The 25,776-nt window shown below is 35.4% G+C and overlaps 2 protein-coding genes across 3 annotated transcripts; both read right to left on the reverse strand.

The window, feature by feature from the left end:
* Window positions 1-7,971: 7,971 nt before the first annotated feature.
* On the reverse strand, window positions 7,972-13,600 carry LOC108722868 (uncharacterized). Its single transcript, XM_018448214.1, has 2 exons — window positions 13,209-13,600; window positions 7,972-10,052 (listed from the first exon to the last, which is right to left on the reverse strand). Exons 1-2 carry the CDS (start codon window positions 13,263-13,265, stop codon window positions 9,576-9,578), a joined length of 534 nt encoding a protein of 177 aa, XP_018303716.1. The 5' UTR covers window positions 13,266-13,600; the 3' UTR covers window positions 7,972-9,575.
* A 2,082-nt stretch (window positions 13,601-15,682) lies between these two features.
* Twi (twist) lies at window positions 15,683-22,539 on the reverse strand. 2 transcript variants are annotated; one of them, XM_018448186.1, is made up of 2 exons: window positions 21,226-22,539; window positions 15,683-16,059 (listed from the first exon to the last, which is right to left on the reverse strand). In XM_018448186.1, the coding sequence occupies exons 1-2, from the start codon at window positions 22,520-22,522 to the stop codon at window positions 15,926-15,928; spliced, it is 1,431 nt and encodes a 476-aa protein (XP_018303688.1). In that variant the 5' UTR covers window positions 22,523-22,539; the 3' UTR covers window positions 15,683-15,925. The 2 variants fall into 2 exon arrangements, with proteins under 2 accessions (XP_018303688.1, XP_018303687.1); XM_018448185.1 differs by having other exon boundaries at window positions 15,683-16,062.
* Between the last annotated feature and the right edge of the window lie 3,237 nt (window positions 22,540-25,776).

Below are 25,776 nucleotides of genomic sequence, written 5' to 3' on the forward strand. Positions count from 1 at the left end.
CCCCCCCCCCTCCCGTGATTTATCTATATACGTTTCGTGTCAAACTTTATTAGTAAACTTCATTGTTCTGATACCTTAGAAATATATATGGGACAATTATATATTTTAAATTGAGTGCGATGCAGCATTTAATAACTTTTCAAATAATTTTTCCTAGATACTCTTTTTACTGAAAAAGACTTTACTAAATCTTAATACGTACTTCTTTGAATAATACTAAGTAAATATTTACTTACAGTAATATATATTTATTCAATAATAGTTAAATTAAATAAAAATAATAGTTAAATTAACGGTTTTGATATCAAATAAATATATGTTTACATTTAATAAATATTTATCTAGAACTCTATTCAAACAAGTATTTTTTTAAATTGATGTATTTTTTTTCAGTGTATACAGACCATACTTTAATTTTTATGCCTTTATCACCTTATAATTTTTAAATATTTTATTAAATATTTAATTATTAAATATTTAACTTGAGTCAAACGCGAAATTTATATAACACAAACATTTAACAGGGGTTAATATTAATTAAATTTTATTATCTTAATATCCCGTTTTAATGTCTGTCGACGCCCAACTCCGCTTTTATCTGGCAGCCGATTCATCTTTCTTACGCCAGCAGCGAACCGGCCGGCACATGTCGCGGACGTGATGTTATTTTGTATCCCATCGTCGCGTCCGTATGATCCGCTTTAATCCGGGAAAACATCCCGCAAAAGAAGCAAACAGCAATTTATTCGACCGCGTAATAACAAGGAAGTAGGCCAGCCGCTTCACCGTCGAGAAACCGCATCTGTAATCTCCACCCTCAGCTGGAACACCCTTCCGCGTCGGCAACGCGTCCGCCCCCTTGACGTGTAAATCATTAACGGAGGCGCCAGGACACTCGGTTTCGCTTCGAATCCTGCGTAAATAAGATGCACATGTCCGCCGCAGGATGCTAGGCACGTATATATCTGTGATACGCGTTTATTGAGATCGCTTTTGGCGGTCGTTTCCAGAGCCGAGAAAATGGACAGCCGAAGTTATTGAACTAACGGAGACAGATGCGGTGGTTATCGCATTTTCCCTGTAAATTTATGTATCTCAAAATAGAATGCGCTCTTCGTGCCCGAAACGGTTTCCAGTATAAAACATATATGCTTTATGGGAGAAATTAATTAAGAAAAATACCAAATTACTAGCACTTCGTAGAGAACTTCTCGACGTTTTTGTCGTTTCGTAAAATTAATTCTCCAATCAGTGATTTGAAAATTTCATCCTTCGTCCACAGCCTGAGTTTTTGAACTTCAGTACAGATTTTTAGTAAAGATTAATAACGAGTTTTGTTATCATATAAGAATAATCAAAATAAGTTAATATCAGCCAAAAATTTTGATCCAATTAATTTGTGTCCTGAAACCTACTGCAAAACAAATAATTTGATTTATAATGATTTTATGCAGTAAAATGACTATATTTTCCTGCAGTTTTAAATCAATAACTGTTAAACGAATAAATGAATCCAAATAAACTTTCGCACGAATAGTTATTATTATTTGATCAACATATACATATGTTTAAAATTTGATTTAATTCTTAATGCTACTTTCCAATCAAATTTGCAAATAAGTATTTGTATATATTATATAAAATGCGATTTTACATAAAAATCAAGACTAACAAAAAAATTAATTAATTTTTAAACCAATACGAGAATTGTACTCAAATTTTATACATAAATATTCAGGCGTAATAATAGAACAATTTATGAAATTTTTATAGTTTTAACAACGTTTTGTAACCCATACATTCTTAAAGTTCACACCGAAAAAAGAGTCTGGTAATATATAGCTACCAAATGTTGAGTGAAATAATTTCAATCAAATGTCCAGTTAATATAACTAAAAAAATTTTACTTTTAAATATTTAGAAATAGTACGAATTACCAAATATATATAATATAACTAAGCGTTTAATAATAATTACTACATATTTAGAAAAATAAAATTATTTTTGGTTACATTAACTAAAACATTTAATTGAAATTATTTCACTCAATATTTGATAACTACTACTAAACTTTCTTCTCAGTGCAACATTGCTGGTGGTGGATTAATTTGCAGCCGTTATGAATCAGAGTCTCGTCGAATCAAAGTGCGTCTCGAAGTGTTTACAAAATTTACACCGCTGCTAACATCGCTATCGATAATCTGACTTCCAGTTCGGCCATAGCTTTTACATGTCCGTTTGATACCGGAAACGAGGAAAATGAGGACTCTCCCGCGAGGGTGATTTAGGGTGTCGTCAATCGGGTCGGAATGGTTCGTGGAATCATTTTACGCTCTCGGTCCCCAGTGGGTGGAACAAGATGCGATCGCAACAGGAAAGAAAAAAAGAAGAAAGAGAGAGAGAAAAGGGAACGGGAGCACAACCATTGAAAACCGTCTCTGGGATAATTAACTGTAGGGACGACCTCATTACGCGGCTTAATGAGCTGCCAGCGGCCGCGTCGTGTCCATGTCGCGGTGCTGATACTTTTTCGAGTTTCGGGAGAACGGAGTGGAACGTTACGGTAAAAATTACTTGTACCGCGGCAATGATTTATCATGACTAAGAGCCGGCGCGACCTGATTTGTCAATTTAACAAGCCGCGCCTTGTCGCGTCTTGAAAAACGAGACAATTATAAATTTCAGTCCAGAAAAATAAATAACAATTATAAATTTTCACGAGACATTATGTACCTGATCTCATCATATATTAAGCGAGTAAGTACTTTTTATGCCAAATGATTTTTATTTATATCCACAGCAAATATTGCGCCAAATAACTAGCAGTAACATATATGTTATATAACTTTCCACTTAACAAAATAACTAATATAACACATGTAAGGCATTGCAACAGTTATATATTGTTGAGTTGGAAATTTTAATTAACATAGTTATGTTACTATTAGTTGGTATTCGCTGAGATCTAAATTTATTACTTTTGGATTACAGATTCGTCGGACATGTTCGGGTAAAAATATCTATTTAAACAACTAATACATCATGTTGTGCCATATTGCTAAAAGGAGTGGCACAATAAGGTACCTTATTTTCTTTTACCCAAAGATACTAACAAAAAAATAATATATCATGTAGAAGTATATTAAGTACATGACATTTTCTACAAGATATATTTAAATATCATGAAAAAAAACATAACCGCACGATGATAAACCTAGACTTTTGTCGACACTACATTGGAAAAAGTGTCTGGTTATAGCTACCAAATGTTGAGTGAAATAATTTCAACCAAATGTTCAGGTAATATAATTAAACATAATTTTACATTCACAAATATTTAGTAAGTATTACACTGAGAAAGAAATAGCCTAAATTTAAATAAATATTTATTTGAATACTACCAACTAAACATTTACTTACAATAAATAAATATTTACTTAATAAAAAGAAGTGATTGTTAAATCAAATTAATGTTTTTTGTACCAAATAAATATATTTTTATATTTAATAAATATTTAATTGGTACTATTCAAATAAATTTTTATTGAAATTTAGGATATTTTTTTCTCAGTGTACCAAACGATATTACCAACGGTAATACTTACTAAATAATAAATATTTATGAAGATAAAATTATGTTTGGTTATATTACCTAAATATTTGGTTGAAATTATTGAACTCTAATTTTTTTTGGAGCAATGATGAAACTAATAGTCATATTCATTTATTCTACATATTTCATATTCTATACATATTATATATATCATTATGCTCTGTACGAATCCTATATATATCATAGAACGTTACGTATATTTTTTATTTTTTTAATAAAGAAACTTTGAAGGATAATTCGCTGAAGACATAAGCATCGACTTCCCGCGGTGAATTTTTCACGCTTCTATTTCCATCCGCGACAACGTCTCTCAATCCACGTGGTCACTTTATCGCGAACTCGTACTGGAATTGACACAATGATTCCCCAAGTAATCACCGAGTCCATAGAAAAGTCCGTAGAAAAGAGAAAGAGAATTATAATTCAGCCATGGAACGGTTTACTATCGGCGGTAAAACTGAATAAATGCGCGCTATCGAGAGAATTCAGTTCTATTCAGATATAAATACATATACATGCTGAGGAACGCATGTAAGGGGGATGCACGAACCGCGTGGCAGCCACTAACGACAGGCGATTCATCATCCCGGAGAAAACGAAAGGAGTGACAGAAATCGTGGTGATTCAGTAGGAAAAGACAGGGAACAGATGTTTATGCTGGCGACACCCGTAACACCTTCGGCCGCCATTCTCTTCTCCCGTCGAATGTTTGTCTGTTGCAGCTATATGATTTTATATTATAATATTATAATACATAGTAAAAAATTATATGCATAACCTGATTTTTAATTTTTACTCCAAATTAATAGTCGACTAATTGAACTTTATTTAAAAATGTCCCATCAAAAAAAGTGTTATGTACATAAAAAATAAGTAAATAAATACATATGTTGAATGCAGTTTTTTCAAAAAACTTCCGAAGAATCAGATTTATTGACTTGCAAGAAGCTCAGAATACAAAAGTAAAAAGTAGATTATTAAAATTACGAAAAGTGAAGTTAAGGTTACTTTCGTATTTTTTCATCATTAATATTGTGATTCAGAAATAAGACACTTATCACGATTTATTTTCTTATCAGGACAATGGAAATCGGATTGGAATTGCGAGCGTGGAGTAATTCGACAGCAGTGGTAATGGAAAACCTGACCTTTTCTCTTTCTCTCTGATGCACTTTCTCTTTTCATGGTGATCCTGGAAATCTGAGAAACCGCCTAAACTAAACATAGAGCGGACCCACCGCGCACCCAGTGACGCTTTATTTACGAACGCGTGAGGCCGATGGAAATCCTTTCAGCGGCTCCAGACGCCGATTATACCAGAGTGAGCCGCTTTTACGAGTTCTGATGTTTAATGTCATCGCGTTACGTACGCTGCTGCTTTTTGTACCTTGCCATTGCGTATACACGCCGTTGTAGGTCGGATGACGGTACAAAACGCAGACGCATACGTGGAGCCTTATACTGCAGTAATAATCCTAGTTGTCCTTTGTGCCAGAAGGAACTGAGATCTATATTCATTAAAGACAATGAAATAAGTAATACTAAAAAATTTTTATCAACGCAATTAGATTAAGGAGATTAATGAAATTAATAGAGTCCGACCAAAACTTTTACCGAAACTAAAAATGAACACTCATTACATGTCAGTTTCGATTGAAACCATATAGCTCTTCTTTATAAATATTAATTTCAGTATGTGTAATTATTATTTCAATAAATTGATATTAATTATGAAGAAAAAGTATATGATATATATGGGCATGTTTATATATATGGTCTTTATAGGATTCTTATTTTTTAATTTTGGTTTCAGTTTCGGTTGAAATTGACATGTAGCCGAGTGTTTCGGTTCAGTTTTGGCAAAAGTTTCGGTCGGACTCTAGAAATTAAATTAGCTTTAATGAAGAAACAGAAGTAATTTGTTTGAAAATACTCACATACGTGCACGTAGGCCGACATTCATAGTCGGATCTTAAGACAGTTTTATTAAGATGTCAAATCAATCACAAACCAGTATTAATATCTTTAGAACATTACTTAAGACGATGACTTGAAATAAGAACTGATTATGAATATCGGCCTTAATTAATGATGTTACATTCGGCGATAAAATGTTTCACTGTAAAATATTTAGATGCGTATTTTATTTGTAGTCTCCTGAATCTTTGTCCGCCGATTATTTAGAACTGATATGGTTATCTTTCCATACGAAAGATATTAAAATTTTTTAATATTTGAGAATTAAGAAAAGAATTGAAAAGATTTTTCAATTTATATTTTTAACTTTTCTTAATTCAGTAAATATCTACTAACAATAACATAACAATATTATAATTTCACACTCAATAATAAATGTAACAACTAATATACCATATATGTACATAATAATTATACTGTTAAATGTGAAATTATATTATTGATGTTATATTAGGGGAAGGTCATCGATACCGACATACCACTTTTGTTTTTAAATAATATTTCTTAAACAAAAGGTAAAAATACAACTTCAAAAACATAAATACAAACTAAAAAGTGTCTTCTATCAGACAGTATAAGCAGTTTTTATAATACTGTTTACATTTTTGCAATAATTAAGTTTTTCGTAAGTTATGCAAAAATGAGCGTCTGACAAAATGAGCTCCAAAACTGACATAATAGGCAATAATGCCAACATTCCTATTCTATAAATAAAGATATATCCTATTCTGTAAAGAAAACTAATTTATGAAACTATAAACATTTAAAATGACATAATATTGTCAATAATACAGTCACTATTATTTTAATTACGCAATTTGCAAAAAAACACCGTAAGAATTTTCTTCTCGGATTCATAGAATTTGTTTTTAGCTGATTAGAAATAAGCCACAAATATATGAATTATGAATTTGTACTTGTTTAATTAGCTAACAGATCACGTTTTTATTAGTATTAATAAGGTGCAAAGGTTAATTTCTAAGAAATAAAGGGATGTTGCTTTAGAAGACCTATGTCAGTATCGGTGACCTTCCTCTACTGTTTAGAAAGACTCCTTTAGCAAGAATGAAATATAGTCAAATCGAGATAAAAGACAAGAAATCTGAAAATTCAGTTTACGATAAATTTGGAATGCGATAGAAACACAGGAAGAGTAGTGGTGAGCACGAGTAACGATTACAAAATTGCTTGGTAATTCAACATTCTCGCGCTTCGGGCATCTCTGGATCCGAGGGTACAGTGGCGAGAGGAGCCCAGCATCCCATTCCGATTGGAGCAGACGACGCGGGCGTATCGAGATGACACGGCTTTAGACCAATGGCACCGCGCTGGGCGTCACTGTACGATTCCGTTAGCTTGCAATAATATTTGCACTGGCATGTCTATAATCCATTAGGGCCGCCGGCGTCGCCGGGCGGCGTTCGGTAAATTATTTATCAGCTCTTCCGTCCTCCTGTCCTCCTCGCTCACTCATCTCCGTCTCATTCGCACGTAACCGCGGATGCATCTCCTTTCCCACAATCGCTGGACCCCCCCTTCCTTGATTTACGATCCCGCCGGCACTTGTACGTTTCGCGAGACGTGCTCGTTACACACGTCTGACATCACGAGCGTTCAAGGCAAGAGATTTGCTGTCGCGTTAAGTCCTCGCGTAATCGTCCATTTTACCCGCCACAATAAGCCGTGCTTATTGTGAAATAGCTGAAGGTCAATAATTTCCTGCGTCGTCTCAAATCTCTGCATTAATGTCGCTTCAAAGATAGCTTTATCGGTCTTGAGCTAATTCTTGCTTCCTGTAAGTGTCGACTTAAATAAATGATAATAAAAAATTGATAATAGAGAACTTTTAAATTATGATTAATTTTATGGAATTCAATGATCTCGCTCGATTTTCTCAAGTTTTCATATAATGAAATCTTCGAATGTTATGAAGTCAGAAATTCTTCGAAATCCCGAAAAATCTGAAAGTTCTGAATAATTGGGATGACTCTTTTAAAAATGTTTCAATATCTAAAATATATTTAAAATATTTGAACTTTCAAAAGCAATATCATTAATATTATTTGTCTGTGAATCAAAATATAATAATATAAAATGTATTATGTAAAGAAAAAATTTTTTTAAACACTCAAAAGACTTTTAAGCTTACAGACATTTTTAATATTTATAAAAATATGACTCGAAATTTTTATCGTATATTTTGATTCGTCATTTAAAGAAAAACCGTTTAAAAATAAACCAAAATTTATATCAAATACTCTATCAATAAATCGTTATATAATCTGTAATTAGTCGCCTCTAGAATGTCCTGTGTAAGATAAAAAAGTAGGTTAATATTTAAAAAGATAGAAATACATATGTACATACTTATTCATTGTTCCTTTATTATTTGTTGTTGTCGCTTAGTTTCTTATAACTCCTTTCTATATTTCTGCAATAATCGCAACAGTATAAAAATATTGTACATTAAAAATGCGCGAGCAAAAAGGTCGCCCGGATAAATAAGCAAAATACAAGTAGCATCGAGTCAAGGGAATGGATAGTGAGATGTCGTCTCGCTTAAAGTCTTCGTTAAAAATCGAAAGATTATTTACAAAGCGCTTATCTACGATCGTGTTACATGATATGTAACGCGTATATACAGAAGCAGGGAAAGATGCATATTACATTTGGTGCGGGAGATTCATCGTGCTTCTCAAATAAAATTAAAAATGCATTCGCAAAATCGAAATAAGATCCCAGCCTTTCTTTTTTTCATCTCGAGAGAATTTGTTCAATCTCCGAGTCAAAAAGTTTTCGGTCTTCCAACTTTATCTGATGCGAGAATTTCTCGAGAGAAACGACGAACCTTTCGCACCAATCGTGATAATGCGTGATACACAGCACTCGCCGGTTCGCGTCAATATACCACAGGATGAATAAATTATTGCATTTATCCGGCCACGTGGTGTCAGTTTCACCGAATCGTAAGAAAACATACGTTCGAACTGAACCGCAGAAGAGAGCCTACGTGAATTCACAGCATTCTTATTTTGAAACGAAAATAAATGTAACTGCTTATGTAACGTCGCAACGCAAATAAATGTATATCTCTATATTACAGCAAAGAGCTGCGTGATACGAACGAGCCAGGCGGGATCGCTTCCTTCCTGCGTTTCTCGTAAAGTCGTAAATTATAGCTCTGTGTTACATTCATATTTAAAATATACGCAAAGCAACAGTTTCGTATACCTTTGTCGAGCGACTGAATACGGTTTTTGCACAAATCAGCGGCGGTCATTTTGCGAGACCTTCGAGAAACGGAGTCACACTGCTACTCTCCGAATCTTGTCGCTTACGCGGTCAAGAGATGTGATCTACATATCGTATTTTTCGTCGTTTTATCTATATTATATTATATTTTAACGCTCGTTGTACTTTAACATGTATTTTGTTTCATATTAAACGGAGATTCGGCAAACGAGAACCGCGGTAAAGCTGAAGAAAATCTCGAGAAATAACAAAATGGCTGCTTTATACAAATCTCTAATTCGTTTGGCAAAGCTACACGAGATTGTTACCCGAATAATAGCCTTTCCTCAGAGAAAGACAGTTAAATTGATACAATCAGCAGTAGTCCATTACTAATACAAGTACATGGAACCGTTGTCTGGAAGCTACGCGCGGAGCTTTTTCTCGATATAATTAAATCTATATAAGCAGTTTCTTTAAATTATCCCTTCTTCCTTTTAAACGACATCTTTCTCGTACTAACAATAATACACGAAATTGTTACCTGAAAGCTAGGTGAAGCCTTTCCTCGAGGCAGTTAAACACAATAGCGATAAATTTTTTCAAATTATCGTTTTCTTCCCTTTTTAAGTAATTATATCTATATATAAAAAGAAAACCTACAAGACACGTCTGGAATTATTCCCGCGAAAAATCTAAAATCTTTGCAATCGCCGGTGCGACGATGTCAATCACATTTTCGACGATTGGATCCTCAAAACATTGTTTTGTAGATACACGGTGAACATTTTGTCAGCGCCCTGACAGATGAGTCTTCGCTCGTTCGCTCGCTCGTGAAAATTATTTTTGGGGATACCAGCAATGATATACCAACGCGAGAGAAACGGGGTTTGAGAGAGCTCTTTCGGATCGTCCTTGGATCCATGCGTCGCTGCACGGCTCGTTGTCTAAGGCTCCCGCGAAGCGAAGCAGCTGTCATGGTCATTCTCGTCGTTTTTCTTTTGCCGCCGCCATGCCACGGATACATAGGATGCAGTAGGAGAAGCCGGGACCGTCCCGAGGGAACCATCAGGTTCCTCGAGGGAAACGTTCGAAAAATTGTCGGGCTTGATCGAGTTGGCAGAATCTCAAGCGGACGCTCTCTCAGGAAATTAAGATCGAAAGTCTCTCTCAGCCTCTCAACATTTTGTTTGTTAAAGCTGCAAAGTTCCGACCTCTCGAATGGAGCAATCTGCTGAATAAATCAGTAAATTATAATTCTGGATATATATATACGGATTATTCAACGACTGCAAGACGGATTTTTAACGGTCAACTCCGGCCTTAGATCGGGCGACGTTCGTCCCGTCGACGAGGACGGACGCATCAGGTTTGTTTTTGCAGCTCTGCGAGGAGCGTCATCGGACGGGGGTGCCCAAAAAGACCCTGCCGGAGGGGCGAAGGGGACGCCGAACGTCTCGGATGTGTCTTGGCTAATTGAATTCAAAGAGATTTATGGTCGGCACCGGCACATTGCGCAACGAATAAAAAGTAAGGCACGGAGGAGAGCAGCGCTGTTGGACCCGCTGTCGAGATTCTCTCAGGACTGTCGCCGACCGAAACGTAGATAAATGTTTTTACCGGGCCAATTAACGTTAGCGGAATAGCGAGGAGACCCGGCCGGTGCTAATCGCGCGAACTCCGGACTAGCGTCCGCTAGATCTCAGTTAATCGTGGAACATAGGGAGAAAAGGGGGACGTGGAAGGTACGCGAATGAGATAACAATATTAATGACAATTTGGCGAACTCGTGATATTTCTTCGTTCGTAATATATTTCGCGATCACCTCCTCATAATCCGTACTGTTACCTTATATATATTAACATATTTTTAGAGCCGTTTCGCGACTCTAAAAATATCGCATTGATAGAAAAATGACACAAATAAAAAATTAGCATTAGGATTGCATGTTGAAATTAAAAAAAAAATTCATGACATAGTTTTAAAGAAGACATATAATTAAATGCATTTAATTGAAAGTAAAAAAATTAGTATTAGTCGCTCGAATTTGGAAAACTCATGACACAATTTTTAAGAATATAATTAAATACATATAATTGAAAGTAAAAAATTAGCATTAGATGCAATGTTTAAATTTGAAAAACTAATGATAAATAGGATTTTAAAGAATGCATATAATTGAATACATATAATTAAAAGATATAATATGGAAAAAAATAAAGATACGTACATTCACTGTTCCAATTAAAATGTACCAATTCATCAGAATTTTAAAAATGTACTGAAAAGTTACCAATTTTGAGATATGTCACTTTTCTATCAATGCAACGATATATTATCAATTCGGAAATGTTACGATTAAGTTAAAAGAGAGAATGTATATTTTAACGCGACGCAAGTCTCGTTCGTATGAGATCCGCTCGACCGAATCGCGCGCCTCTTTCTCTGATGCCTCTCGATCGCAAGATTTTTTTTCGCGAAGATTCACTGTCGCGATAAGGCTCGAGAGAGCGAGGGGAAAAGGAGGAGGACGGCTCTTCGATGCGGCGCGTCTTCGTTAAGCGGTTTAAAACGCGACCGAAAGTTTGCTTTGACCGGTTTAAAATAACTAACGCCATTCGGAATATTCACGGTGCGGCCGCGCGCGAGTACCGGAGCCACGCCGCGGTTGTTTTATATGCGTTACGCGACGAGGGAGCCCCGACTGTCATCTCGGTAGAAAAAAATAATATTGTGCCCGACCGATGGGCGCCGAAATACTCGTTAATTCCTTCCCATTTCTTTAAGGAATGGTCCGGCGATTATTAAACGTGGATGTGCGATTGGCATCTCATAGATGAGCACAAACATGCACTGACAAAAAAATTGTTCGTTCGACTAAATTTTTAGTCCATCTTTATTTCTTTCAATGAACAATGTATGTATTTAAGTCAAACATATTATATGTGACTTAAATACATACATTCTCCACCGAAAGAAATAAAGACAAACTAAATTAATTTAGTCGAATAAACATTTTTTTTCTCAGTGTGGTAATTATTGTTAAATGTCCACCTTTTCGATGAAAATTTATTTAAGGAGATATATGCGTTCAAAATCTTTTCATCATAAGATAAAGACGCCGATAAAGCCTGAAGATTTTCGGAAACTTGTGCATTGGAAGTAGTTGCATTTCGCCCCGGATTATTAGAATAGCATTTAAAATGTTTTACGTCCGAATAAAACGAGAGGTACTCGCGGCATTCAGTCGTTTTCGGCGTTCGCGTTTTACTCGAGTCGGTTTATCGGCAAAAATTCGCAGCGAGAGCGCTCGCGAGGGCGAGCTTATGAGACTCGATAAATCGCCGCGCAGAGATTGTTTGGACAGACCGGGTAAACGCTCGTAAATCCGCCGTTAACGGGCTGCAACGCGCTCTCGAGAGGTAGTCAAAACGGAAAATGGACGCGGGGGAATCCCAACGATGATCGACCGGTCCGTCGTCGCGAACAAAATAGTTCCGAGAGTAAAATCGACGGCTTCGCTCTAGCTAGCGGATTCGGGAAAAGAAGTTTGGCCCAAGTTGCTTGCGTCAAGCCTATACTATAATTACGTAAGCGTAATTGTAAGAATTCACCAATCACAGCCGAATACAAGTAGAATATTCGACTGTGATTGGTCAATTCTTACAACTACAACCACTTACAACTACACTTACGCAGTTGTAGAATAGGTTTAAAGCCGTGATTAAACTGGAGATTGAAATTAGATTGGAATTTAACCAATCAAAGCAAAAGTCACTAAACTTGAGATTAGTTTTCTTTCTTCTGATTGGTTAAATTCCAATCACTGCAAATCCAAGTGTGTAAAAAGTGACTACAATATATGTGTATGATCAATTTTCCTTATAAAAATGACTATATTATACGTTTAAAATGTGTAAATCCATTTTTAATGCAAAAATACAGTGTATTATTTTTACACGGAAAACTAATCACACATATAGGTATTGTAGTCACTTTTTATATACATAAATTTGCAGCGATGTAATCTCAATCTCAAGTCTGATCACAGCTTAACGGTAGTTGGAGATTATCGAATATTCCAACGAAGAGAACGAAGTAGAAGTTGGGGAGGGGAAATTACAAGATGTAATTTTGCTGATTGATGCAGATGCATAACGCACAACGTGGGCTAATAAGCGCGCGCTTTTGCGGCTGCCGCCGTCGGCCATATCGGCGTCCGAGTTGTCGCACTGTTAATAGTCCGACGAGAAGACGTGAATTATTGGCCTACGCTACCACGAGCGAGCGAGCGACTGAATGCCGCGTCGCCGGGAATCAGCCGGGACAGAATTAACTGTCGTGAATTGGGTTTCAAAGGCCGTGCCGGAAAGAGCGCGTTATTACCTCGCGCAGATCGTAAGACCAATCCGCGGGACAATAATCCACCGCATGCGAGATCATCCCGTCGAGAGCTGGCTCTCCTGATCTTCGAATCGCACTCTTGGCGCGGATCAATTTCCTTTCTTTAAATCAAGCTGTACGGAAAAATGGATTAACGAGCGAACGTTCGAGTTTCATCTCTTTCTCAAGTTGCTTTCAATTCACAGGAATCACAGAGTGCCTCGGATCTACCGTGCTTCGTATTGTAAAGCTTCATTCTGAAAATAATGGATCCCGTAAAAAGAAACTAAGCGAGAGTCTCTGGGAGTAATGCTGCAGGGACATTTTAATCGTACGCGGTATTTCATACCGTGTGGTTTATTGGATTTTGATGATTTGAAATAGCTATCTTTGTTATGTGTGGAATACATAAACGTGAAAATATTTTAAATAAAAGTTTCATAGTTTCGGAAGAAAAATATGAAGTATCTTGTAAATTATTCATTTTTCCTTTTTTAATATCTTTATACAGATATATTTGCAATTTATAATTAAATATCTATAATATACATTTTTTAAAACAATTATGTGTTTTGTTTACATCACCTAATTTATCTTATTATTCTGTGCGCAAATAAGCATTTATGGTAGGTCATAGAAAAATGAATATTTTATGAGATATTTATATTTTATATCTCAAAATATAGTATAAAAAAAGACAAAAGACAAAATATAGTGTAAAAAAAGTACAAAATTTTTCGTAAGCTTTTGTTACTTCTTTAAAAAAAAAAATTTTTTTTTAATTTTATCTCGTAAAATGAACTATTGATTGTTACTCTTATTTTAATACTTTCATAAAAGTTACACGGACGAGACTCAATCGCTCCCTAATTATGTAGGTAGCGAGACTACTGTTCTGTAAATCTTAATTTGTCTATGATAGTAACGATATCGTTATATCGTCATTGCGCAGCTTCTTTTATAATATGTATAAAACCTGCGCAACGATAATAGCTCTTTCACGTTGCTTGCACTTTTCACTTAGCATCTTCGTTTTCTCTCTCTTTAACGTCCGAATATATGTTTATCTAATTTTAAGTAAAGAAATTTTTTTAGATTTCAAGCAACGCGAACAGATCTATTGTAACGATATCGTTACTGTCATTAAAAGTTACAGAATACGGGCTAAAGTCGCCGATATTAGTGAATGTACGTAGTTTTATAACGCCAGAAATTTATTTGCAGTATGGATTTCCGACGAAGAAACACTTTTTTTATTAGTTTGCTAATTCAGTCGTAAAAAGAATTGAATCATGCACTTTGTTCCATTACTTTTAATGACGCGATTGAATCGTTCGTGTACCATGTAGCTATAAGAGTGAGTAGAAAATATCTATAAACAATACATCAACGATGTAAATATTTTATGATAAACTTCTATATACAGAATTCATTTCGTATATTTTCTCCCGACTGTGAAACCTTTGTTTAAAATTTTTCAGTAATTTTATGTATAATAAAAATATCTTAAGTTATTAAATATTCCATTCTGTATATATCATTTTTCTTTGATAAAAATTCTTTGGTAAAAATTCATTGGTAAAAATTCATTAGTAAAAATAATTCATTAGTAAAAATAATTTACTTTTAATGTGCTTAACTTGCTTTAGCATAAAAAAATATATTTATAACCAATATATACATATCTACACATACGCACACAATTTTTACATTAACATTTTTGTATCATTTACGTATCTGTGACAGAAGAGGTCACCACGTCTTTGACAAGAGACAACGAACTTAAAAAAAATATACAAGATATTCCGGAAATTGTAGGAAAGAAGTTTTCTTCATCTCTTCAAAACGAATCAAAAATATAAAAAAAAATTTTTCTTATCGATATTTTTAATAATTTTTCAATTAATGAAATAAATACATTCTCGTAACTGATTACATTATTTTAATATAACAAATCCAGACTGACATACAGACTGTGTTTTAATATTCACTGTATTTACTGTTAATGTTGAAAATCTATAATGCACGTAATGTATGCTGCAGATTTTCAGTATTAAGTCATGAACAAAAGTTCACAGCGCTATTTCATTTGCATTAACATTAAACAGTTTGTTAAGCGGATTTTTCTTGAACGAGATCATGACGCCGACTCTTTTTTCTTAATTTAAATTTTGTTCATTTTTAAGTTACTTAAATTTAAGATTAAACAAATTTTATTTAATTGAATTTTAGTCCGCTTAACATTGAACAATTTGTTAAGCAGACCACAGTTAAATTCGATTAAATGAAATTTGTTGAATTAACCAAATCTGCAAACAACTAAATGTGTTTAGTTCATTGAACAAATTTTTTTTCTCAATGTAGCGTTACGAACTTTTGCTTTCAATACGAACAGTAAATGGAGGAACACAGTCATAAAAATAACATATAGTCAGATTTAGTGAATCTTAGCAGATTGTGGTGTTTACCGTGTTTACTCTATGTTTTCGACTTATACTTTTACGGAAGAATCATCTCCTTGTTGTATTACAATTTCTAGAATATCCTGTACTTAATTGTGTGTGCGCGTGTGTTCGCAAGCATACAGGTATAGAGTATACATCCTTTCTCTCAAGAGGAACAAAATATTCTCAAATTAGATTCGAGAATGTTCCCGGTTTCTCGCCATCTTACCTCGCTAAATTTTTATTCCTAATTATCCTAGCCTTATAGTCTATAGCCTACGTAGTATTGTTCCAATCGCCTTCCATTCTCCAGACGCTAAACGCGTACGACAGTCTCTCGTGTGCCATGTAATTACTCGGCGATGCCGCGATCTCCTTCGCAGCCAAAATCGCACTCCGGGCACCTTTCTCTACTGAAACAGATATTTTTCGTTTCTTATTACTCAATACACAACCAATCGTATAGCATCTTCTTTAAGAGGATTAAAAGAATATAATCGTCGTTTAATATAATTGCAACCTGACACATCGAATTTTTTTCATTAAGAAGGTCAGAGAAAATAAAATAAACCTTATATTATTAAATATTATTTGTTTCGTGATAGGGAAATATTCCTGTTTATCCAGCAGTTTCGACTTCCATATTATAAATAACAAAATTCATCTTTTTTATATTTCTTCAATATTTATTTCGTTTCTGGGAAGATCCACATCATTCTTTCGGCAAAGTTTTATTTCGACAAAGAGATATAAGAGTGAGGTATGAGGAGAAGAGCAGACGAAAGAAATCGAAGGGCAAGAAGAGGCCGAAGGGGATCGTTACACGATAATTCTGTCTGCATATAATGCCAGTGCCACAAAATAAAAGGGAAGCGGTGGTATTGCGCTAGGAGAAAACCTCGAGGAGAAGAGGCCGAATAAAAGAAAGTGCGGAGTATATATATATATATATATATATATCCGTCTCGCAAAATTTGTGTCGCGAGAACCGGGAACGACGAACCAATCGGCGTCGGCACCAGCCTGAGTATCGTTAGTCACGCCGAGTTACAAATGCGTGCCCGCTATTCGGCGTGCACCGGGTGGTTTATGTCGCTCAGCTGAGATAAGGACGAACCGAGGAAGATTTGTGCATTACGATGTCCGAATAAAATTCAATCGTCATTCAGTCATTCATTCGAGATACCGTCGTTCGCGATTCGTTTCGAGTCGATTTCTACTTCGGTCATCTGTAATTATACAGCCTTGGCTATTTGAGTATAAAGCACCTTCGATTTATTCCCTCAACGTGTATTCCTTCAAAAGAATACTTATAAAAACTAAAAGAAAGAGAGATAATAAAATTTTTAAATTATTATAAAAAATAAATATTATTTTTTAATAAAACTGATTTTTAATTTAATTAAGAGAAATAAGCCTATTTTCGGTCAAAGCGGATTTTAGTGCTTCAATATTTCAAAGTGAATTTATTATATACACATACGATATACTGAAAATCTTTTTCGGTATTGAAACGCAATCATAAAAACAGAACCAGAGTAATATATTCATCATTGGCCTAATACGAATTATAATTCGTATTATGATTCTTTCCTTTGATTCTTAATTCCTTTTTCATTAGACATAGAGCGTTTACGTAAATTTTTAGGGATGCTTTATACTTATGGCCAAGGCTGCAACTTATACAGATATCCCTTTGCTTAAACAATTATTTTAATTTATGAATTTTCGGCCTTACGACTAGTATACGCTAAAAATTAGAAAATAATGAAGAAGTTGAACTGAAATTAAAATTAATCTACATTAGTGGAAACGGACATTAACTTACTTTGTCACATCACCCTGTAATTATTTATATTCAGAATAGATAAATGTACAGGAGATTCCATTCATCTTAAAATGGCATAAAAATACACTGAATCGATACGTTTTCGTGTAAAAATAAAGCTTTGACAAGAAAAAAGTGTCGCTCTGCTCCGCGAATCGAGTTATTAAGCATTAAAATTGACGACACTATTCAGATTAGGTGAACATTGATATTTCCATTAACACTTCTGCATTATACCATTTACATTTAATGTTTCAATATATTTAATATATTTTATTAAAGGCTTTAATATTTATATGTAACATAATATGTTTCAACACAAAAGTACTGCTTCAAAAACACAAAAATGCAGTGCTTTAAAAACACAAAATATTGTTTCAAAAACAAAAATTCACTGCTTTAAATACACAAATTCTTGCATTAGCAATGAACTCAGTTCGCGGAGCAGAGTGACACTTTTTTCTTGTTGAAGCTTTATTTTTACGCGAAAACGTATCGATTCAGTGTATTTTTGTACCATTTTGAGGTGGACGGGGTCTCCTGTACATTTACCGAAATGGTTATCAGAATAGTTAGTAATATAAATTATTGTTACTAAAAAAAGAAAGAGAAATAATAGATTTATGCCCGTTTCTATTACTGTTATAAATTAACTTTAATCTTGATTTAACTTACTTTTTATCTTTTTCTAGTTCTAAGAAAAAAAAAGAATAAAGAGTAAATTAAACCGAGATTAATATTGCTGGAAATGGATATTAGTATTATGATTATTATTCAACTACTCGATTTACGAAATCTCGTCATAATCGCGTCATAAGTAAAGAAAGATGTCTTACAGAGATTAACAGAGATTTTAATAAATTATTATGATTTACTACAATTTTATCTTTTTATTGCTGAAACATATATTTCACGTGTTTATGCTCCCGAGATGTTAATGTCATCATAGAACGTTGTCCCGAGTGATGATTCGAGTATCCACAATTTCGAGTGACGGTAGGAGAGCCGTTAAATGTCGCGTTTGTTTGTTATTCCGAACGTTAAAAATCAGGAGGCCCGTACGAGGAATTTAATCCTCGCTGGTCCATAAATATTATGAGAACAGTGAATCGCGGACGCGCGTAATACGGGAAAGCAAGCTCCTTCAGTGAGGCACTTTAGTAACGACGGCGTGAGTGCTCGTCGCGGGCTCGTCGTTTCGACCTCGTGTAAATTATGAGAAAAAATCCTCCAAGACAGCAGTCTGTTTAATTAACTGGGAGCCACCCGACCCGCTATAAACACGTACCTACCACCCTACGGAGAAGGTGCCGACGGAGACAATCCTCGAGCATCTTTCTAAACAACGTGACAACGTGCAATCGGTAGCGTAGCTTCGCAGCATCCTTTTGGTGCAAGACAGCGAGATATCTACACGGAAAAAACAGTTTTGCTGAATCTATAGATAGAAAAATACATACGTACGCAAGTAATACCTACTTGTTTTAAATATTTTAAAAGTTTATATAATATATCCCATAAATATATTTATAGGTTCATCATACGTAATCAAATTTATTCAAAATATTATAGGTATTCTAAATTCCAGTGAGTTTAATATTTCACTCAAGATAATTGAATTTAAACAAATTCGATTTGTTTATTGTATAAAGTCACTTCTTTGATTAATTTTATATTTTTCAAAAGAAAATAAATTTTTGTTTTACGTAATAATGCATTTTTTTAAATTTGTGATAAGAATATTTTATTATAAAAAAAATTCTTTGTTAAAATAACCGTTATTTAAAAAAAGAAAGTTATTTAACATTTTTCTTAATAATAAAACGATAATATTTTTCTGTGTGTGTAAAAATTTAGCTAGATACAATTACCTGAAAATAATTTTGTTAGACTATCAAAATGGACGCTCAAAATGATTTTAGAAAAAAGCTAGAATATCAACATTTTTTTATAACATTTTTTCTCATTGTTTCTCATGTTTGAGCGTTCTTTATAATTATTTTGATAGTCTAACAAAATTATTTTCAGATCTGCATCTAACTAAATTTTCAAGTACTCCAACAAAACCGTTCTTTTCATGTACTAAAAGAATAAAACACAATCCAATGTCTTAATACGTCGGCACCAAATAATCTCCTATTTTTAATCTTTCATCCCCATATACCTCTCTCCCCTTACATTTATTTCAAACATTACGCACGTATTTTTGTTCTATGTAGCGAAGTGGAGAATGAATAAAGGTTGATGGAAGTATTGGCTATGTTCAGCGAAGAAAGCTGTTTAGCAACTGTTACAAATTCTTCACTATGATTGTGACTTATACACTTATGCTCAATTTCCTCTAGATAACTTTTTATCCAAGAGATATCTCCCAGAGTACAATGGAGATATCTCCTGGATAAGGTTATTTGCAATTTATCTGGAAGTGAAAAAATTGGGCATCAGATCCATAAGAAACCAAAGGCAGAAACCAATCATATTAAAGAATTTTACAACAATAGCAAAGCTGCATTTTCTGCCAATGAACGTAGCCATTAAGAAGTATACACACAGTTCGAGCGTAGGTCCAGCTGTAAAAAATATTGTATGAATACAAAAGTCGTATCTTTTTTACAATCATAAATGTATTCGGAAACTATATCACGTACAACCCACTCCTCTTTTTATATAAATTATAAATATACTATACATATATTAGAGATCATGATTTTGAACGTATATATTAGAGATACGTGTATTTAGATATACGTGAAAAAGAGATCACTGATATAATATATACATATATATACATATATATACACATCTGAAAAAAATTTTTGTACACTTGTAGCGGTTAACAATGAAAGTTTTTACAAAACACATCGATATCACGTTTTCTCAAAATTCTTATTCAGATTTCAATATGTAAAAAATAAATAAAATGCAGTTTTCAATTTTTATTATAGTAAAAACTTATTGTTAAAGGTTTCACAAGTGTATAAGAAATTTTTCAGATTGGCTTACAATTGTTAGTTTACATCATGCACTTAATACGGGTACTAACTAGTAACTTTCTATTGAATTATCTTAATTTCGGCGATACGTGTAAACATATATGTATTTAATTAATCATTTTGATGCATATTGTATCAATTTAGTACATCATTCTTGGAATACATACATAGCTGAAATTAAGATAATTCGATAAAAAGTTACTAGTTAATACCCATATTAAGCCATTTTTATGTAGACCGGAACCAAAAAATATATGCTGTTTCTTTCAACGGCCCAGAGTGTAAACTATGATCGAAAATTTCGAGATTGTGGTGGAAAAATATATATCCACACAACAGAGTTCTCTAAAAGATGTCCCCAGGATGTTTCTCGGAGAACTATGTTGTGTGGATATAACTAGAAATAATTAGTCAAAAAAATCGTAGTCAATAGCACTACTCAATCGACGTCGATTCGATCAATCATTTCTGACTGGGAAAAAGAAGATAAGAGAAAGCACTCTAAATCGACGTTTTGCTTCATAGATAGCGACATTCGTGCTTGCAAACACGATCGGATCAAATCAAAACATTGCATGTTTTGAAGCGAGAGAATGAATACTTCTCGGGCATTTCCTTCAAATCTTCCGTATCAACTCGTACAAGTTCCTCACTCGTTTAGTTCCTCACGCGAATTTACACCTGGAAGTATCTATACACGCGTCCTTACATCTACGTGTCACCCTTTTTTGGACGCCTACGCTCATCGAAATTACCTGCGTTCTCGCCGCACTCGGCGTTTTCGGTGTTGGTCTTGAGCACGTGGAACAAGAAGTCGATGTACCTAGCGGCGAGCTTGAGCGTTTGGATCTTGCTGAGCTTGTCACTCGGTAGAGTCGGTATAATCTTCCTAAGCGCAGAGAACGCCTCGTTCAAGCTTTGCGTCCGCTGACGTTCACGGACGTTCGCCATCGTCCTTTGATTCTGAATCTCCTGGTCGTTCTTGCGACGCACCTTCGTTCGTGTCGTCGAGGCTGTCGTGGCCTCGCTGTCGGATTCGTTGCTGTTGCAGCTGCTGCTGCTGTTGCTGTTGTTGTTGTTGTTGCCGCTATGCCGCCTCTTCCTCCTGACAGTCATCCTGATGCCGCCCTCTCTGTCCCCGTAACCCTTCACCGTCGTCGATGACGACGGCTCGGTCACGTGGCCGAGCTCCGCGGTCTGCTCACAGCCGTATCTCGCGACATGATCGACCATTCCTTCCTCGACCACGTCCGATTTGTACTCTGTAACGTCCACGTGATGATAAGACCCCGCCTGGCCCTGTACCGATTGAACGGAGCTGGGGGCACCCATCTCGTCAGCGCCACTGGGTGAGTACACGCTCTGCGAAGAAGGTGTCAGGCACAGACTCTGCTGCTCGTGGTCCCTACTGTAATCCGACAGAAACTCGGACGAGTTGTCCGTTGAGTGGAGCGGCCGGTCATACTCCCCCAGTTGAAAATCCCGCACAATTTTAGTATCCGGATGATGATCATGGGGATGAGGATGGTGATGGTGATACCGCGTTTCATCCGGATTCTTGAACATCATATGGGTCAGGTCGGTGTATTCTACCGCGACCTGGTTATGCGGATGATGATAACCGGACGGTAGAGCATGATGTTGATGTTGATGCTGTTGCTGTTGCTGATGATCCGGTGGACCACTCAAGTCCATCAGATGCGACGCGGGTGGCGTGAAACGACCGTATCGCGTCACCGAGGAATTGCCGTTGGGATTGCCGTCGCCGCCGTGTACCAACGCACCGATGACACAGGTGCCATCGTTGCCACTCTGGATGCCATTGCCGTGCAAAATATAGTAACCCGGCTGCGCTGTCACGCACTGGGATGCCGGCGTCAGCACCGGCGGCGGTTGCGGTACCGTCGCCGCACCGCGCATACCTCCGTTCGTCCTCTCAACGCATTGGACGCCGGTGAAGGTCCGCGCGCGAACTGAAGACTCGAAACGCTTGTAATTCCCAGTTCGCTGCCAGGTACGAAGCGCGGAGCCACCGCGATTGTTGACACCCATCCACTGTTCAGTCAACACCAATACGCACGAGCCACGTATCGGCGCGACGCACGTGTTAACACCGCGAATGATCCGCGCGATCGATCGCTCGATTTGTCGATTCAATCAGGCGAACCGGTATCGCGTGAACAAAATCTTCGACCGCGCGAGAATCGGTCGAAGTTCGACGAAGAAGAGAATCCCGCCGATGTCGTACGTTCCTCGTACGCGTATGTCGCCAGTCAACGTCGACACAGCAGCGTCTTTCTCCCCTCTTTCTCTTTCTCTCTCTCTCTCTCTCTCTCTCTCTCTCTCTTTCTCTCTCACTCACTCACTCACTCATCTTCTCTGAATGTTACCAACCGTCTGAAGAAGAGAGCCTCCAGTGCGATCGCTCATAGTGTCATGCCGGAGGAACGCCTTCAGCGGCGAGTATGACTGGTCCCCGACTATCACTTTGTCTCCACCCACGGAGAAGAGGAGGACGAAGTCGAGAAAATAGATAGGTCAGATTGTGGAGGAAGGGATATGAGAAAATGAAACGGAAGACTTCCATGCGCGTTGTGAGATCCGCATAAGAAAGAACGAGGCTGATGACTGAATAGCAATTTTGGGGAAACGTATTTTTCTAGGAATGTAAATGAGGTATATAGAAAAAAATGCGATAAAAAAAATTTACATAAAAACGCGAAATGATATACGTAAGAAAATGAGAAGGCAAAAGAAAAAATGAAGAAAAATGCGATCTCTTTTAGATGAACAAATACGGGTTTCAGCGCCGTTTAAATTAGTGACATTAGAAAAACATAAGCAGTAAACAAATATTTTTATTTGCTTATTTTTTGCTTATTTGCTTACCTTACGTTTTCGATTATAATTAGCCAATTGGCTTACTTAAGGCGGAAGTATAGTCTTGCATATAATGCATAAAATGGACCAATCAAAATTCTCCATTTCCTTTCTTCCCATTAAATAAAAGACTGATTGGTTGATTTTCTTATGTCTTATGCATCATTCATTCATTTATATTCATATTCTTTATTGCAATGCATAAAATTTATACAATTATGTGTTATGCAAGAATCTATGCTCCTGATCTTACTGCTTACATTTTTTTATACACTGAAAAAAAAATTACTAAATCTTAAATACATATTTCTTTGAATAGTACTAAGTAAACATTTAGTTACAGTAAAAAATAAATATAGTAATAAATAAATTACGAAGTTTGATAAAATTACTTCTTATTACTTTTTCATTCTCTACAATCGCAGCGTTTATTCGCACATATTTATTTGCTCATATTTATTTACACAAATGATATACTGATAAATATTACTGAATAAATGGATACAAGTAAATGTTTTAATTGCAAACGGCCAATTCATTATAACGTAATCGTAACGTAGTCGTTTTAGAATGATTCTTATAAAAGCCAAAAAACTAGAATAGTTCTGTTTTATGGAATAGATATATTTTAGAAAAAAAAATATATATTTTTTCTAAAAGTATGTTTGATATTATATAGATATATATATTTGTTTATACATGATATTTGAGATTATATAGTATATACATATATATGTGTGTGTATAAGATATTCGAAGGATTTAATGTAAGATGTCATTGAATAGCGAATATATCTACCTAAAAATAATAATAATAATAAATAATAATAAATAAATTATATAAAAGTAATATATTTCGTCGGCTAAAAATAATCGCGAGACGCAATGTTACGTCGGGGATGTGATGTATCGACATTTTTCAAGCTCTTGCAACTCGGAAGCCGGAGCGAGGATGAAAAATCAGCGATCAGAGTTACGACGCAGCCAAAAATAGGTGGAACCCTCGCAGCCTAAAAAGTACATTCCTGACTAAGGAAGCAGAGAGCGAAGCGGGCAAAAGAAGTCTAGAGTAGAACGGCTTTTTTAAAAATATTTCCTCCGACGCAGCCGAAGATGCGAATCGCGAGAACTCGCTCCGGAGAGACGTTTCCCCGCTTCGGCAGAATTTTTCTTGTTCTATATTCTGCGTATATCGGCTGCGAAATTAAAGCCACGGTATTCATAGTCAACTTAAGAATTCAATTTGAGATTCAAATTAATCATTTCAAAAACGCTTCTCAAATCACAATTAAATAAATGAAGTTCTCAATTTACAAATAAGAAATGAAAGCCCTAAATGGCCAAGCTGTATTTTCAGTGCTTAAGTAATTCAATGTGAATCTGAATATTTATATCCAGTCCTGCGAATTTAATTTTCGCGCCGAATTTAATTTTCAGTATTAATTAAAAGGTAATTTAATTCTAACAGAACTAGGACTAGTAATATCACAAATTAAATTGATAATCAATTTAATAATATGATGCTTACAAGCATCTTAGAAAGATCTTAATAATCTGATTCTGATAATCATCTTAAATTCTGTAAATAATTATTTATTATGAAAAATATTACCTCATCGTCAGCATACAATTAAATAAATCTAATTTAATTGTTCAAACTTTGATTCAAACTTGATTCGTCTGAAATAAGGATTGATCGTGGATCGATCTATGAATACAGATTTACATAAATCCACAGTGAACCAGTTAGAGTTTAGACTGATGTTCTTTTCGCTGGCTGAATTAGTATCGACGGCTTCGCGATGTAAATTAATGCGGCTCACTCATTCGGAGGTGCGCGTGATAGATGGCCGCGTTGGATGCGCCGCGACGTGTTTGTTGTGACGGACGAAAGCTCTTTAGAGGGTGTCTATATAAATTCCGACGTTTCTCTAACTTTCTCGTGACCCTCCGTCTTGCTTCCTCTCTCCACATCCGTGATTTAGCATTTCGTTCGACGTCGCGCCACGCCTACGAAATATTTAGTCGCGAGGGGGACTTCGGGGGAAAAACGGGGTCACGTCTTTGTTCGCCAGTCTTTGGTCTCGATCGATTCGGTCGATTGAAATCCATTTTAAGTAAGATCTGCAAAGTTTAAAATATCTTAATTATGAATGTATAATTACATAATTACAGCGAAAATTTATGATTAATTCTTAAATACCTTTACGGCTAATTCCCCCGTTTTTTTTCAATGCTTTTGCAAGCAATTTGAATTTTTATATGTTATTTCTATAAAAGTTATAATTAACTTAAGTTATATCTAACTCAATTTGTGTGTGCTTATAAACTTTTATACAAATAAAATATTATAAAAAAATTTTTTTGATCGAAACATTAGACGTTAAAGAACGAAACGGTAGAAGCAAGCAAATTATGTTGTTCCTG

The sequence above is a fragment of the Mycetomoellerius zeteki genome, unplaced genomic scaffold (assembly GCF_001594055.1).
Source record: "Mycetomoellerius zeteki isolate Tzet28-1 unplaced genomic scaffold, Tzet1.0 scaffold220, whole genome shotgun sequence".
Classification (NCBI taxonomy): domain Eukaryota; kingdom Metazoa; phylum Arthropoda; class Insecta; order Hymenoptera; family Formicidae; genus Mycetomoellerius; species Mycetomoellerius zeteki.